General features: G+C 38.1%; 1 protein-coding gene across 2 annotated transcripts in view; it reads left to right on the top strand.

Annotated features, from left to right (window-relative positions):
- Positions 1–17,767, top strand: part of cacna2d3a (calcium channel, voltage-dependent, alpha 2/delta subunit 3a) — a 113,840-nt gene that overhangs the window by 66,644 nt on the left and 29,429 nt on the right. For both annotated transcript variants that reach the window (XM_072449833.1, XM_072449832.1), the window contains exons 9-17: positions 923–1,012; positions 1,251–1,364; positions 4,849–4,927; positions 7,524–7,657; positions 15,271–15,342; positions 15,408–15,488; positions 15,863–15,937; positions 17,010–17,093; positions 17,172–17,243. In XM_072449833.1, coding sequence (XP_072305934.1) covers positions 923–1,012; positions 1,251–1,364; positions 4,849–4,927; positions 7,524–7,657; positions 15,271–15,342; positions 15,408–15,488; positions 15,863–15,937; positions 17,010–17,093; positions 17,172–17,243 — 801 coding nt within the window. The remainder of the gene's footprint in view (positions 1–922; positions 1,013–1,250; positions 1,365–4,848; positions 4,928–7,523; positions 7,658–15,270; positions 15,343–15,407; positions 15,489–15,862; positions 15,938–17,009; positions 17,094–17,171; positions 17,244–17,767) is intronic.

Here is a 17,767-nt window from a genome sequence, read left to right as displayed (position 1 = left end):
AGATAAACAGACAGGATTGGTTACGTAAATGTGATGGATCTGTTGATTGTCTGTTTTATTAATGATTATTAATTTAAAAAATCGTCTTTAATGATTATAAATAAATAATACGTTCTAAATCATTATTTAAAGTTCTAAAATACACAGACAATACATATTTTGTTTGTCACATATAACTCTAACTGCCAAACTCAAAATATGAAGACCATTCATAGAAACAAACCCAGATAATAATGCTAATCATAATAATAACAATAGACCTTTTCTGCTGGATCCTGTTGTGCTTCCTGTCTGCTGGTGTAATGAGACAGGAGGCAGAAGATGAAAGGTTGCTGACAACAACATTAACTCATTATTAATTGCCGGAGGTAATTTACCCTCAGTGGTACAATGACCCCAGTCACACACAGTCGCAGAAAGGAAGCATTACAGTCTCTCCGAGCTTCCATGTGACATTTCCTGATGATAATAGGACAGTTTGAATTAGAGAATCTTTGTCCTTTGGATTGACTAATTTTTTGTTTTGTTTTTCTCTTTACTTTGACTTTTATTCATTTGCTTCTCTTGAAATGGCTCTAGATTCAAAGGTCTTTCATATGATGTGTCCAGATTCAGATTCTTAAATGAAATCTTGGACAGGACATTGGATGATTTAAACATTTGATTGAATTGCTTCATAAAATTATGATAATACAAAACATATCACACTCTTCTATTGCACACTATTTAGAGAGCAAGTAAAGACATATATTTTTAAATCATAATAATAATAATGATCAAATATTGAAGGGGAGTTTGGCTTTACTTCATATTTTCAGACACATAAACAAGTTAAGTTTTAGATTCTACCCATGAAAGCCAGGATGTTCCCTCTGTCTACCTTCCATCTTTACTATCTCCTTTCCACATTTTCCTTTCCCAGCATTTCCGAGAACACCAGGACAAGCTGTTTGCTCAAGGAATCGGCATGTTAGACATCGCTTTGACCGAAGCCTTTAATCTCCTTAGTGACGTAAGTTATATGCATCAAGTTTTCACAGAATCCTGTGAAAAGCCAGTAAACAAGGCACTCGTGACTCAGGGCACTTAACTAGGCTCATTTTGAACAAGCAATTAATATAAATACACATTTTATATGTCATTTCAAAGCCTTTGTATCTTCTACATTTGAACATACTCAAATCAACAACACTGCACTATATCTTACTGCCTTCTTCTTAAATATGTGGTCTGCCTCTTTGTCTGTGTAGTTCAATGAAACAGGGAGAGGAAGTGAGTGCAGTCAAGCCATTATGTTGGTGACAGATGGAGCAGTGGACACGTACGACGCCATCTTTGCCAAGTACAACTGGCCAGACAGAAAGGTACTGCATTTCAAACCTATTTCTATTATTTTACATAGAACTATCTAGGGGTGGGAAATATTAATACAAAATTACTATCACAATACTTTTTTTTAGTATTCAAATAAGGATATTTTATGTGTTGGTCCTGGTTTTGTCGCTGGTTTAGTTTTTGTCCCGCTTGTCAAATTAACAAAAATGTGTTAAAATGTGTCTTTAAATGTGTTAGTTGAGGTTTATGTATCCAACAAATAGGAATGGACTGTAAAACTATCCACTAAAGTGACTTTATATTCTTATTTGAAAGATTAACAAAAATGTGTTTTTACGATTTTCACGGTATTAGAATTTACTTTCACAATACTATAAATGTTTCGATATATTGTCCACATCTGAAACTTCCCACAATATCCTTTATATCACAAAATCAGCAAAGTGCAATGGTGTGTTAAAATTGAACCTATTACAGCCGTATTCCACAGGTCACCCAACCTCACTTTGCCTTGTCATCTTGCAGTCATTTTCTGATAAGCTTTGACTCCACAGTGTTATGGCTGAGTAGTTCCCGAAAGTTTCCTGACACGAGGCACGAGAGGCTGTATTGAGTGAGCCCAGGATGTGGTCCGCTAACAGGCCTCTAAAACACACTTAAAAACGTCCGCGTCTCTGTGGACTGGACTGTCTCTGCGCTGTCCTGAGAGGTAATTGTGGCGCTCCTCTGACAGCCTGTGAAAGGAGGCAGCAGGAGGGAGCCACGGAGGGGGAAGAAAGGGTTATTCCTGGGTCATTTTCTGAAAAAGAGAAAAAGGCCTTCCAGTCCTCACCTCTGAAAGGGTGAGGAAATGAATTACACTCTGAACTCAATATATATGTACAGCTTACGTGCCGGGATGTGGCCTGAGATTGGTTCGTTAATGGCGTTTGACACGTCATTTGGACTGGAATAGTGGTGGTTGATGTTGTGAACAGTTTCAATGTTTCGACGTTATCCGTTTCAGACTTTTCTCCATAACTATGTGCATAAACATAGATGCACTTTATTCACTCAAAATGGTATGTATTTGAGTTACTTCCAATAACTAGGTTTAAGAAGATTAATCGCAATCAAATTAAAACTGCGATTTGAATGGACACAATTTGCGAATCCCAAAGGCTGCAAAATTGAAGTGCCTTGATTTCCTCCACAAACAACTAAATATTTTGTCATCTTTTGCATAAAACTTAGTAGTTTGGATTGGTACAATATCTTTTGAAATGCATATTTTGTCAGTTCATATTTCAGTCGTCTTGTCAATTCTTCTGGACACATTTAAAATGTGAACTTTGAACTAAATTTGATTATTAAAACACAAATCACTAATCTAATTTAAATCGCAAATTGTGTCAGAAAAATGGCAATTAAATATTTTCCCCAAATATTTTAGCTCTTGCTGTAACTGCTTTTTTAAAATGGGGTGAAATGTCTCAAAGAAACAGCTGGGAGAAATGTATTAGTTGAGGTTACATCTTTTTACCTTCTCTCACAAAATGCTACAACAGTTTATTTACTTAAAATATCATGGTCGCTAGTATGTTTTGGATTCTTAAAATCAGACTTGTATTGTAGTTATTTCGGCTGCACTCAGCTGCCTTCCTCCTAAAAGTTAATATTTTTTTTTATTTTCATACACATTTTTTTAATTTTTTAAAAATGTGAATACCTAATTACCTAATCGGACTAAGGATGGCTAGTATTTATTACTTATTTCATATATTATGTGTATTTATGAAATTGTCTTTTTTTGGACTGTCACAGCCCCAGTCGTTACAGCTGAAGCCTGAACCACTGTGATGCATTTAGAGAAAGCTCCTGACATGAATATGTCTGATATGATGCTGCTTTACTTCAGTCCAGTGTTGCAGTAAATATGGCGGTCAAAGTGAGAGCAGATAGTTTAATGAATGGCCCATGCATATTGAATGAACCCGAGCAAGTACATTTAAAATAGATTCAACAAGTCTAAAACGTTAAACAATCGGTGTCAGTAGATAATACACTGATGTTCATTATTATAATTAGTTTTAATTTTACATTTTTCTCTGAAAACATCTCATCTCCAACATAGAGATGTCACGTGTTGATGTATTGCATGTGGCCTACATTTTCAATAGACAATTTTTTAGGTTGAATGAAAAGATCCATTCTAGAAATCCAATTGACAATTATAATACAGTCGAAAATCTTAATCCGGTTACAATCCTCTCAGTTTAATGGCGGCATTGACACTATTGTTGGATTCTGTGAGTTGTTGTCATGAAGCAGGACTGAGATGATGATGATCGTGATGATGATGATGATGATGTCTGCTGCTTATGAATGGCAGTTTGACACATGTTCTTATTCACTGTCAAACTCATTACAGCTGACAATGGCTAACATTGTCTGAGAGAATGAGAGGCTGGGATTAGCGGCTTGTGGTTTATTCTGGATATGTGTCCGTAAAAGGCATATTCTGTATTGGATTTGTGACACTGAATGATTTCAACAAAAACTGTGAATCCTTTTGCAATCTGATTTGTAAACACAACATGTTGATTCAGTGCAAGAAAGAAAATGAAAAATGAAACAAAAAAGGGAATCTGTGACTTTTAGATTATACTTTAAAATGATATGTGGATGATGAATGATGATTATGCAAGAGTTGCCAGGTTAGAGGTCCACAGTAAGACTAAATACATTTATGGATGTTGTGAAGGAGGAGGTCATAACTCAGAATCAGAAAAGGTTTATTGCCATTGTCAATGAACAGAAGTCACAAACATAGGCTCTTGCTTTGGTGATAACTGACCAGATAAAAGAGGATGGTGAGTATTGGAGTAGATGAAGCTCTGGCTCACAAAACCTTAAAGTAAGAAAAGAAGAAGAAGGGTGTATGTCCAGTGCAGCGTAAAGGTTTGTAATGTACACTAGAACAAGATAAAACTAACTCCAGAAATGTACCAGCCATGCTGTCAGTGTGAGGAGAGGCAGTGAAAAATGTAGGCATCGTAGCAATGGCAGCTGTGCCCCCAGAGGCTTACATCTGGTCCAATCTGGCAACCAGCTCCACACACATACACACATGCACTCACCTGCCAGATACACCTGCTGTTAACGCCAGCTCAACCTGCAGGGCAACATGGCTTTGGCAGAAACACGTTTGAAAAGCTCCTACAGTTTTATTACACCAAATATCTATTTCCTCATTTAGTTTTTAATTCTGCTTAATGATTCTATAAACTTGTATTGTCGTTCATACTCCTATCTGTTCTTTCCTTATTTGGGATTAGTTGATGCATCTGTTCAATTCAAAATGAATTCTAATTCTCAAACTCTGTAATTGCCTGTTAAATAAAGAGAAAAGTGAAGCTAATCAGTCTCAGATAATGTGTATTTCCTCTGACACTGTTATCTGCTGCATACATAGGGCCAGTGAGCACCATCCAAATGCGATTAAAATGACTGACGTAAATTATCTCTCCGTAGGTCCGGATATTCCCCTACCTGATTGGTCGAGAGTCTGCCTTCGCTGATAATCTCAAATGGATGGCATGCGCTAACAAAGGTTGGATGTGAAGTAATAGGAAATATTTAGATTATGTGGGATGTAACTTTTATTGACTATGCCACAAATATCACTACTTAAAACGTTTAAATGTGCAATTTACATATTTTATCGCTATTTTTTATCAAAATATTACACAATAGTTTGCCTTTCACACAATATTCCTATTATATGACTTTCAGTAAAAGGATTTGCCCCAATACATGTCCTTGTTTGTCTGGCACTGACTGTACAAGACTTGTGTTTGTCTGGGCTCCTCAGTTTTAACACATGGGTCTGACAGAAGGCAGCTGGCACCAGTTCCACACACCGCACTGTCACAATGTGTTTTCTTCTAAGCATTAGAGCAAAGTAAACAGTACTTTACATCCTCAGCATGTGTGGTCAAGGCTCTTTATTTAGACCTGTGTATCTAGACTGAATGTATGTGTAGAAAACATTCAAGGAAAGGCTAGAAAAACCATCAAGTCTTAAAGTGTCAAGACACTTTTCAGACTTGCATTTTCATTGCGTGATGTCTTGGATGAAATAGACTTTACAGAAGCTGTTCTCTGTCAGCTTGGAAGCCGACCCTGGTCCTGTTCACTTGTGAATGAACCGTCATTGTCCCACTGTGCTCTGACTCAGAAAATAGGATTTTGATTCAGCTCAAGGTTCCTTTAAAATCTATAACCTTCCTGTGCTGCGGTCATCCTGTTCAGTATGTACCACACGAAGCATGTCACCAAAGGCAAGGAGCACACATGGTTTTTTATCTGGTCCCAGTCATCTCACCTCACCCCAAGGACACCCCCAGTCCTCCAGGGGGAGCACTCATTCTTCACTCGTCTGGATGATGGACGGTATGCCACTACAGATGCAGCTTGTTTTGTGAGACTAATTTGGTCTATGATGTCATTTTGCCGCCCATATTTTTCTGAAAATGGATAATCAGACAAATTTGAAGTCAGATGATGATAATTATGATCTCACATGTTTATCATTTAAATGTTAATGTGATTTGAGCTTTTTTTCTTGAGCTGATTTGAGTTTTTTTCTTTAGATTGGCCAATTAATATGTAAATAGACTCAGACAAGACATAGTATGCTTTGGTATTAAACTGTGTCATGCATAGTTTTGTTCAGTATAATCCACAATATGGATCTAAAGCAGATCAATAAGTCTCTGCTCAATAGTGGCATTTCACAGTAAAAATGTTGATGAGGCAACACCATTAAAACTTTTACATAATATTTCCCTTTGACTCAATATTAACTTACTGTATACTACTAATAACACTATTATTAGACACATGCCTTTTCCGTCCTAGTAAAGGTCATTTGACAGAGGTGAGGTACAGGAGGGAGGGGGGAGGATACAGAGGATGACCCTGAATGTATTTCTTTTGGGGAGGATTTTCCCCTTGGCTGCCTGGTGGTGATGGTGGCACTTTGCTGTTTTTATGGACAACTGAAAAGAAGTGGTTTCCTCTATGTCTCCTCGTCTCCTCTCTCAGTCTTAATGTTATTCTGGCTCATCCCGCTGAGATAACGGTATATCCCCTCCATGCTCTGGCACATTAGCATGATAATAACACATTACCATCATGGCTAATGGTACCACATTCGGTTTAACTCTGACTCTTCCATTACATTTACATACCACTTGGCCATTCACAATCCCATGCTGCTTTGCTCTCACTAATACATCACTGCGAGCAATTCTTCGGTTATTACTCACACATGTTTCCAGCGATTTGTTCACTTCATCAAGCAGATTTGCTCCACCAGATGTACTTTCTATAACGTGGTAAATGCCCAGTTTGGTTTAATTTGATGTCACATATATGCTGAGAGTATGACCATAAGACCTTAAAGAAAAGATGCACTATGTAATTTGTTTGGAGGAGAGTATGTGCTTGTCTTAAAGGAGATATTATTGCTTTGTCCATAATATTAAACAATTGGACTTCAAATTTAAGTTATCGATACTAGTTGACACTAATCAATACTAAAACTATGAATGGAACTAGATATTTATTTGAACAACACAAAAAAATCACACAAATTGAACAGAATTTGAATATATTTAGAATTATCTTGATTCATATCAGAACTATGCCACATGGTGATATTGAAGAAACTACTATTTGCATTGAAAATCATATTCTGTTGTCTAAAGAAATCATGTTTTTTAGTTGAGCAGTGATGTTGGGATAGGCCTGTCTGAATGGGGTTCCTGGGTAACTGAGGTGTGGTTTGTTGGTGAGGAGAAGTAGAGGGTTGAGGTTGGTCCTACTCCTGAACCTCAGTCAATCATACAGTGTTAACTCCATGTATCTCCGTAGAGACAAGCAGGTGACAAGCAGATCTGTGGACAGGTGAAAGAATGTAGGTTATCAAGTTTTTTTTTAGCAAAATAAAAACCTGTATGGGAATAAATATATCAGTTGAATGCCATAGTGTAGAACATCCCTGGCAAAAGCACTAACATCTCCAAATATAAAAGCAGGTGAAGAACCTCGCACCAGTTACATTGTGCACCCTAAACTTTAAATCCAAAGATGTATTACAATTAAATGACCTGATCTGACAGTATCTCTCTTACACTTCCCAGGCTACTTCACTCAGATCTCCACACTAGCGGACGTCCAGGAGAATGTGATGGAGTATCTGCATGTCCTGAGTCGTCCCAAAGTGATTGACAGAGAACACGACACCGTGTGGACCGAAGCCTACGTCGACAGCACTGTGAGTGGACCCGGCTCCCCTGTCCCACACTTGACACTTCACACAGCTTTATAGGCATAATTAGCCCATTTGGTATTTCTTATTTGGCTGAATGTATTAGTATTTTGAAGTATTGGACGGTCAAGATTTCCCTGTGCTATAAATAATTCAACCTGGCCAGAACAATGCTTTCTGATTTAATGTTTTTTTATCCACTGAATCTTTTTGGAAGCAATTTGCACAATCTAGGTCCCATTTGCATCCATGTTAACGAGCAAAAACAAAAAGATAATTTGTTCTATTTGATAATTGTATTAATCTGTGTATTCCAGGCAGACGTAGAAATGAATACGCAAGCAGAAGGCTGACAACGTGTGCCATTTAATTGTCTTGCAATGTTAAAGTGTGAGAGTGAGTGTGCACCAGATGGAGCCATTAAGTCAATGAGCCACTAGTGTGTGTTTTAGACTTGTATCAGGACAAACATACACAGTCATTTCTCCCAATCTCAGCCCCCCATTACACGTACAGTACAAGAAGAATTGATTTAGGTTTTCAAACCTGCCCAGCATCATATTGATCTTCACTTAAAGCATTTTTTCCCCTTTACTCATAAGAATATTCCCATTTACACATTGTTGTTTAGCTCATAGACGTGTAGTCAGTCAGATCTTTGTAAACTGAGAGAAAGAACTTCAGAAATCGAAGAGGACTTAACAAAATAGACCTCTGAGTTATCCACCCAAGACCCCTTTCTTTAGATCATTGTACTTTAAGAGCACACTTGCTACGATCCACCCAGTGCACAACAGGTTTCTTCACTAACTGGTTTTATAGCTGCCATCAAAGTTAACACCTTGAGCAGACCAGAAGCGCCATTTTAGTCGATGCAACACTCCACTCTCACATTGACTCCTTTTCTCCTTTTAATGTGCCCTTTTTAGCTTCCTCAAGCACAACAGGTAAACAGAAGTTTCGAGGTTTTAGCTGTGGCGTGTTTGGGACCTGGATTGTTCATTTGTGTGCATGTGTGTGTCGCAGTCTACTCTTTGTTGGACCAATTTACACCAACTCATTTTGGTGTTTTGTCTGCCCAAGCCATACTCTGGTATAGTGGTTCTCAAACTGTGAGACGAGTATCCCTGGTGGTACATGGCATCTACTGGTGGAGATTTCCCCATACTTTTGCTCTTGTTTAGACTTAAAACTGATTTGCTTTTTGGCCTTTTAGAACTGGTTAGGCCTGAGTTTAGTCATGGTTTACCTATGCTTTTTCCTGTTCAGGTCCAGTTGTAGTCTGGCTTTAGTATGTCTGGTATGTAATACATGCTAAACTAATGCATTTTCTTGTCCTTATTTCAGTTTTTGGCATCAGTTTCATCAATATTTAGTCCTATTTTGATTAATGGTGTAAAAAGTTTGAGAACCATTGTATTTGTACTATAGCGCTTTTCACAGTTGTTAAAATACTTTGTAACATAACAAGGCAAAGTATCATGGGATTTCTCCACAGCATATATAGTGACTGACCGCTGTTGGCTATTACAGGAAGGTCTTCTTTTTTTTTTTTGTCTTGTAATGTCACATTTTTACTCTTACGTCACCGTTCTGACATCCAATGATTCGAACCGCTTTCTTCATTCAGAAATATCCACCATTTATATTACTCTGATCATTATATACGACGCCCAATTTCACATATCATTTGAACTCCGAGTAGCTCTTGTTCAGCTTTGTTTTGATATCAACTGTAAAGAGCGCTATTGAAGCCTTGCATCGTGGTTGTTGTGGATTGAGTCTTTTGGCCTCATCTGCACGCCTGTATCAAAACACATCCGATCACATACATTCATTTGTGGTGATGTGTGTCAAAGCTGGCACCGGATATATAAGGTTCTGTCGGGTCTTTTTCCTGGCGTTTTGGTAGAACACAGGCTTCATTTTATGCTTTAAAATAGGCTGCCGGGTGATAATGTGTAATAGACTATAATGATGTACGGGTCGAACTATTCCAATGGAGTTTTATTGTTTTTGTCATTTTATTTCTCAGTGTTTTATGAGCCAAATGGGGTTTGGAATAAGTGGCTCAATAAACATAAAAGTGCTGAGTGTCCTGGTCGCTATCGGCCCACAGAGGTGCAGCGCTGCCCCTTTTGGCAACTATAGCCCAAGTGACTTATTCCAATGTACTAAAACTTGCATAGATAAACATTAATAGTGCAATAGTAATCATATTTTGATAATAAGTATAAGAAGGATTATACTTGATTCTCCTTACAGATTCAGATACAAAAAGCTAGTCAAGGTCTTCATTAAACCCTGTGGTCAAGATAATACTGAAGTTAGAATTCTATGCATTTTTTGTCTTAATATTTGCTCAAATGAGTGTGTAGTTTTGATATTAGTATAGATTAGGATGTGATTTTGTTACTTTTGACAACCATAATAGCATTGCCAGGTAAGTAATAGTATTCAAAGCAGTAAACATCTCTATCTTTTCTCGTCGCCCGAAGTATTTCTTTCCAAGTGGTCCCTACATCATATCCATTTTACTTTTCTTGTTCAAAGCGAATAGTATTTTCTGCAAAGACACCCCTGCTTCATCCTCCTCCAGTTTGTATTTATTTATTTTTCTGCAGCACTTGTCATCCACCTATAACCAACCGCACACACAAGCACACCCCTGCAGCCTATGCTCCGGCCCCAGCTTCATCCATCATCTTGTGGCTCATTTGGCTTTGTTTCCCACTCTGTCGGATAAACTGACACCAGAGCTCAGGGAGGACGAGAGGCAGGCAAGTGTGGAGAGGAGCGGGGGATGGGGGGGACGGAGGGAGGGAGGGCGGAGCTCGGATTCAAGCTGGTCTGAAGAAAAAAAGTTGAAAAGAGAGTGATTGGAAGTGAGGGGGATTATCAATTGTTTAAACACGTCGCTTGAAAAACAATGTTTGTAGCTCATTTGGTAGATTGCTCAACATTTTAAAAAAAGCAGTTAGTCCAGCTCCCTTGGGTGAATACGGTCTTTGTCTTTTTGGGCTAGACACATTAACCCGCCTCACCCACAGTGTCTGCGTACACTGGTGTGTGAATGTGTGAATGGGAGAGTGTAAGCGCTTTGTGTGTCTTGAAGGTTGAACAATGCTGGATAAATATGACCATATAATATACATTAAAGGGGCATTATAGAGGTGTAATATTGAGGAACATCTTAGTACCAGCTGTCTCTTTGGATGTTTGGACCTGTGATCTACTGATCCCCACCACACCAGGTACTGCAAGCTCCAAGCAGAGTTCACAAAGCAGGAGCCATGAGCTGAGGGACACTGGTGTGCAAAAGTGGAGCTGATAGTGTTTTGATATTTGTTTACATACTGCAACTTTAAAATAGTGATATCAGAGTTTCATTCAGCCATTTTTTGTGCTGGATGAATTGAGAAACATACTCGAGTGGGCTCAGTTTGATTATGTATATAGTCGTTTCCTTATGCCACAGGGCAAATGTTCAGAAACTCACTTTCCTGTTGGTTGTGATCGTTGCCTCACTGGGGGTGACTTACTGTTCCCTACAGGAGTTCTGACTCTGGAGGACGCACGCATCATCATTAACCTGGTCGACAAGGAGACCAGGGTCACCTCTTACACTCTAGAACATTATTAGTCTCAACAGCCCAGATTATGAAGCATCTGTCTGATTTTGAAACACAGGTCAGGGTTGGACACTCTTTAATCCATGGTTGCATAATTATAACATAATGAATCATGTGCACTCTTGCTTCACTGCAGGACCTGGGTTCAATTCCCTGACCGGGTGTTGGTTTTTGAGGATATAGTTTTCATTGAGATCAGACAATAGCACTAAAACATGCACATCAGGATCTCCTCTGGGCCCGAGAGATTTAGACTCTCATGAAGACTTTCTAGAAGATCAATAAATACAAAAATAACTGAACATACGTGCCATATTTTTATGATTAACATTTATCATTCAAGTTAAATGCATATTGGTGATTACTACTTGGTTTAGGGTTAGTGGCAGTTCCAGTGCAGATACAAAGCATGTCCACACATGAAACAATAACACAAATAAAATACAAGCTATTACTTTCAAAAAGTATGATTTGGGCAACAATTCAAAGTATTTCACACAACAGGAATAATGCATTCAAATTACTAAACAGATAACCACATAAAAGAGAAGAGTTCTTCATAGATACTGGTATGGGGTTTGTGATAAATACATCTGTTGTATTACATTGTAAAATGCTGTGAAGAATATGCCACTTGGATACTTATTACAGTATGCAAACATATAGTTATTGTAATAGAGAGCAGGGTCAGGATCAACATCAGAAAATTATTTTTTATTTTTTTAAACAGACAGATTTTTTTATTACTAGATGTATGTGATATGCATCTATATGTAATAAAAATAAGATAATAATCAATCCTTGTGTTTGCTGCATCTCTGGTCTCGTCTCTTGGTGCGACCTCCCGCAGATGGAAGAGACTAACTCCTGATTCACTCCTGACACAGCTCGAGACTCAGAGCAGTGATCATGTAGATCCCGGTGACCTTGCGCGGCGGGTTTCCCCTGGTTATGTGTGTGATAAGTCAAACTCCAGATGTTAACGTTTCCTTTGAGAGTAGAAGGGTAGCTATGTTTGAAGACTTTCCCTCAGGGTTCAAGGAAGCTACTGCCTCCTGGTTGAAATAGATAAAGCAACGTGTTTTAAAGAGCGGTCCTTGGGCGTGACACATGATGGCTCTCCTTAGACGTGCATTGCTGTCTATGATAATGGTTTGTATTTGGGTTCCTTACTATTAGATGAAGACAGAATTGGAGGTTGAAGGTGAGATGTTTGAAATAAACTAGACTGGCAAAGCATTTACATCGTCACAATCTCTTAATTTTGCTACTTCTTCTCAGGGGTGCAAAAAGAAAAGAAATACTTTAGAGATACAGTTTGCAGAAGACACCTGTCATGCTGCAATGTCAAATAAGTAATATGGGAAGGAGTGTCTGGAATGCCTGCCAATGTGGTCCAATACATTTGGATTTGGCTAGGTGTTTTTTAATTTTTTATTTAGTTAATTTGATTGTATTTCTGTCTCTGTAATTTCTTTGTGATTTTAATGCATTTTTCCTGCTGTGTGAAGCACTTTGAATTGCCTTGTGTATGAAATGTGCTCTACAAATAAACCTGCCTTGCCTACTTAAAGGTGCACTATGTAGGCCTAACATCCCCATGCTTCCTCTAAGGAGACAAGCAAGTGGCATAGCCTAAATGGACATTCTAGGGACGGCTATTATAGGTAACGCTTTCAAATAAAGTTCCTCAGTAAACTTTAAACTTTACTAAACATTAGTTAGTTGTGTACAGGTATTTACAAGCATTTATCACTTGGTCAGAAGCAGCTTATTAATGTATAAAACGTATAAATAGTTCACAGTTTTGTTAATTCTAGTAAAAAATTTAAGGTACTGTTGCCAATGCATCTACCAATGCTAGTAAAAGCCTTATAAGTGCACCATGAAGTTACTAGTGCTTATTAATACCGTATAGATATTTTAAAAAGGTTTTACCATATATTTTTTTCATGTATTTATTATATAGATTGAAGTAATGAAACATAGCTAAATTTCTTAAGGAATAATCTGTGCGGTACTCATTTTCCACCCCTGACCATAATACAATGCTTATTTACTGTAGAGACCTGTGTATTTGATGTGACTGGAAAGTGAAAAGACAAACCATTGTCTATACATTAACAGGCCCCTGATATATGAGCCCTCAGAATGGAAGGTGGAAGCGTGTGTATTTTTAGCTTGTTTCTTGTGTCCTGTGATCGATCCCAGTCTCCAGCAGCAGGACGTCCATTGTTACATTAGAGCCACTGTATTTAGGACTGCTCTGTTCTCTCTTTCTGATGTCCAGCACTGCGTCTTTATTTTTGCCATTGCTGTTACATGCTGTTTACACCCGGGTCACTGCTTCCATGCTTTCTTCATATCTGAAGGCAACAGCGAGGATGCTTGTAGTTTCCTGTCATCGCTGCTTGTTGTAAAGGCATCAGATTGAGATAAGTAAACATGTGAAGGATTTGAGTGAGAGCTGTAGTTTTGACTCACCAAAAAAGGTGAATAAAACAGAATAAAAACAGACAGTTAGTGCTATCTTTTCTGTCTGTTTGACAGTTGGGATACATTTGCCATTCAATTCAAATTCTTATAATTATATTAATAGTATTAATAATTATATTAATAATAATAGTAATATCATGGCTTATTAAGTCTATTAAAGTTAAAACAATCAGTCATTCAATATTTATAGTAATAATTCAGAAATTACAAATATATTTATAATGAATAATCGGACCATAGAATCCTGACATGTGCTCCAGGTCCATTTTCAACTTCACCCTTTCTAGAATATTGTGACCTTTTCGGGAACTGGCCACTTGATGATGTCCTAAGGTCAGATGACGGACACAGGCTTATGAACGCTATGGGAGATGTATTGCTTTTGTAAGAATATCCAAAATAGAAAATCTTTGTCCTTCTCATTATTTGTTTTATAAATTGACTCCCCAAACCTGCTATATTAATCTCGTGGCTTAATTGACATCAATTACGTCTTTGGAGTTGACTAATGGCACAAGCTTTTGTGGGACAGAAGACGTTGACCCTTGTGTGTTTTGTTTCATGTGGATAGTCCCTGTAATTACAGAGATATGAACCATAAACAATTAAAAAAGTTAAACAGCAAACTTCACTGTAGAATTCTGACCTACTTAATTTTAATCTATAGGGGAACACAATTGTCCTCCTTCTGTTTGTTTTTCATCGGGCTTGACAGCAAAAAGCCACCTAGAGAAAGGGTGCAATATTGACGTTTGGTGTGCGTGAACAATGAACATCTTTATTTAATATTTTAGCTGCAAGACTATTCTTAACTGGAAATTCAATCAAAGTTCATTTGCAGTCAGAAGTAAAGTGGGTGAAATAAGGTAGATATGGTTGCTTTCAAATCTCTTGCAATTTTGGACGACTTTTTCCCGTTGTTGTGAATAAAAAACACATACCGGTATGTGGAATGTGGATCGTTGTGTTTAAATTACATTTGACTTATTTTTGCTACCTTGTATCTTCATAACACTGTCAAGCTTTTGTGTCTAATGGATATGAGGAGCTTCACAAGTTGACAGCCACCACAAAGATAAATATCATAATTATTGTGGAGGAGAGGTACCACATTCAGCCCAGAAGCACTGGCACAGTCTACAGCAGATCAAAAGAAGCCTGCCATTGAACACATTTTAGGCAAATAATAAACAAGAATAAAACATCTTTGTCTGCAGCATCACTGTTTAGTCTGAGAGGAATGTGTTTTAGACTGTACTATTAATCTTTTAATCAAAGGTATGTTGATCAATCGTAACATAATTTATTTCTGATCATTGATAATCACCTGTTCACAATTATTGCTGTCCTTTGATGATTGATTCACTTTGAAACAGACCAAAAAAAGCTGAATTTCCAGTTACAAAATACTCTAGATTGTGCATATTGTGTGTATGAGTTTGTATCTTTTAGTTAGTAACACAACTGTGTTCTATTGTTATTTTGACTTAGTTGGACAATGGTCAAGGTCCAATTCTGATGACCACTGTAGCAATGCCAGTGTTCAGCACCAAAAATGAAACGGTGAGTGAAAACCCAAACCATGTCAAGTTACCTTTTTGTGGTGCTCATAATGTGTGTGTTTTCAGAGGAACAGGGGCATCCTGCTGGGTGTGGTCGGGACAGACGTGCCGGTGACAGAGCTGCTCAAGACCATTCCCAAATATAAGGTACTGCCTGACCACAGCGTGTCACACAACTCATATGCAGTGTCTGTTCGTCTGAAAGACAGAACAGTATTTTTGCTTCTGAAATGTGTATTTTACAATAATACTGTTCAAAAATGTGTTTATGTAGAAAAGTAATTTAAAAATCCATTTGCATGTGTTGCTTATCTTATGACCTCATCTGGTCATTGATACCACATTGATACTGTGACTGACATTCCACCAAAGAATGATTCAACCTTTTTTTTCCACTTGTACTAGTTAAAGCCTCAAGCCAGTATTGTCTGAGGCACAGTTAGTGCTCAATTTGAAATATACAGTTCAAGTCTTGTCTGTAGTATCCATATTACATTAACTTCTTTATCTTTGTGTTTCAGCTGGGCATTCATGGCTATGCTTTCGCAATCACCAACAATGGCTACATTCTCACCCACCCAGAATTACGACCACTCGTGAGTACAGCTCAAGTAAAAGTACATCACCACAGATAAAACAACTGTTTCTCCTAATTTATCCCACTAAAGTGCCATATTCCCTGTTATTACCTTCCATATAAGTCTTACTGATACTATAACAGTTATTACCCTCTTTGCCAAAGATAATAATTATACCAACGTTGGAAGTTAAAGTAAATGAAGTATGCAGTCCACTTTCCAGCACGCCGAGGACACAGGTCAAATGTATTCATTCACTTCCAGCCAGTGTCAGGCCAGGTACATATGTAGTTTTTATATTGAGAGGATTTGTGGCTCTACGTAAAAGAGCAAACTGTGTCCAGGACTCTGTTGTGCCGAGTCTGATACAAACTGTGAATGGTGTGATTAAGTCTATTGTGCTCAGTCAGTGCTCTCACAGGGATGAAGGGAGGGAGAGAGAGCCAACGCCAGGGACCTGTTTAAGGCTAGAAACGGGTGCATTAAAACACACATAATTATGGACAGACATTTCACACTCGTACGGTACACACGGCAAAGAGAGATAATACTGGAATAATGACTGATAATAATGAGCAGCCTTGGTGACTAATGACAATTTGGTGCATGTTCTTTATGACTTGAGGATTTGAAAAAGTTGGGCTGGAGGTGAATCACTTTGATAATGCAAACTCACTTGTTTAATAGTTTGCAGTACTGTTCCAGAAATGTTCTTATGAGTATTTGTCACGCCAATGAATGTATTGGTTTGGCCCTTTGCCATATGCCTGGATTCGAATATGGCCCTCGGTGGAAAATGTAATTGCTATAGACAATATGCCAGGGCACCAGTTCTTTCAAATCATAATACTGAAGCAACAATTGATCACTCCATTACATTTTAAACGAACAAAAAACTATTTCAACCACTGCTATACTATCTACTTCTACAGAATATATTTTTAGATTTACAGTGTGTGCTTTAACACGTGCTTAACTGCAAATACCTATTATACCATAAAAAGTGTATAGTATTCTTGACCACCACCAGTAAGGTACCGGTATGTATATTGTGTGTATTGTTAATACAGTTTTGCAATATTGTTTCCAGTATGGCGATGGCAAGAAGCGCCGAAAGCCAAACTACAGCAGTGTGGATCTGTCAGAGGTGGAGTGGGAAGATAAGGACGACACGGTCAGAATCAAATATTAAGCTAATAAATCATGAACGCTACATCTTCAAATGTAGTTTGTTTGTTTGTTTGTTTTGTAGCTCAGAAATGCTATGGTCAACAAGAAGACCGGGACCTTCTCTATGGAGGTGACCAAAAGCATCGACAAAGGGGTGAGTTTTCCAAAAGACTGCCTTATAAAGGATTTTGTGAGGGCTCCAAAAGGCATGACAGAGGAAACACTCACTAGAGAGGATCCTCTGTGCCAGTGGGCTGGTACACTTGGCATAATACTGTACAGGATAGATGTGGGGATTTTGTTTCTGATTCAGTTTTTGGTGCATGAATGAGTGTGCATCAGCCTCTGTGAGCCCTTATCTCCCCTGCACACATGTTGAATGAGCGAGGGCCGAGCAGAGGGAGAGTGTGAGAGCGGCTCACTGATTCTGATTACTTATAAAAGCTTCATAATCAGCATTAAACACAGGCGTGACTATTAGACACTCTGCACATACATTTGCTTACAGACATTTACTACATGGAAGGTACTTCATGAATCTCCAATAAGCACAATACACCTCCACAGATTTACTACATGTTAAAATAAAAAGGTCTTACAAGCTTCCTTTTTCACCACTAGATGGAGCCACACAGCAAGAATTCAAAAGACACTTTTCCTTTTTGCATCTAACAGTTT

Source organism: Eucyclogobius newberryi, unplaced genomic scaffold (assembly GCF_026437365.1).
Source record: "Eucyclogobius newberryi isolate DKJ021-1_F unplaced genomic scaffold, fEucNew1.0.hap1 SCAF_17, whole genome shotgun sequence".
NCBI lineage: Eukaryota > Metazoa > Chordata > Actinopteri > Gobiiformes > Gobiidae > Eucyclogobius > Eucyclogobius newberryi.
This window is presented reverse-complemented; position numbering and strand designations above follow the sequence as displayed.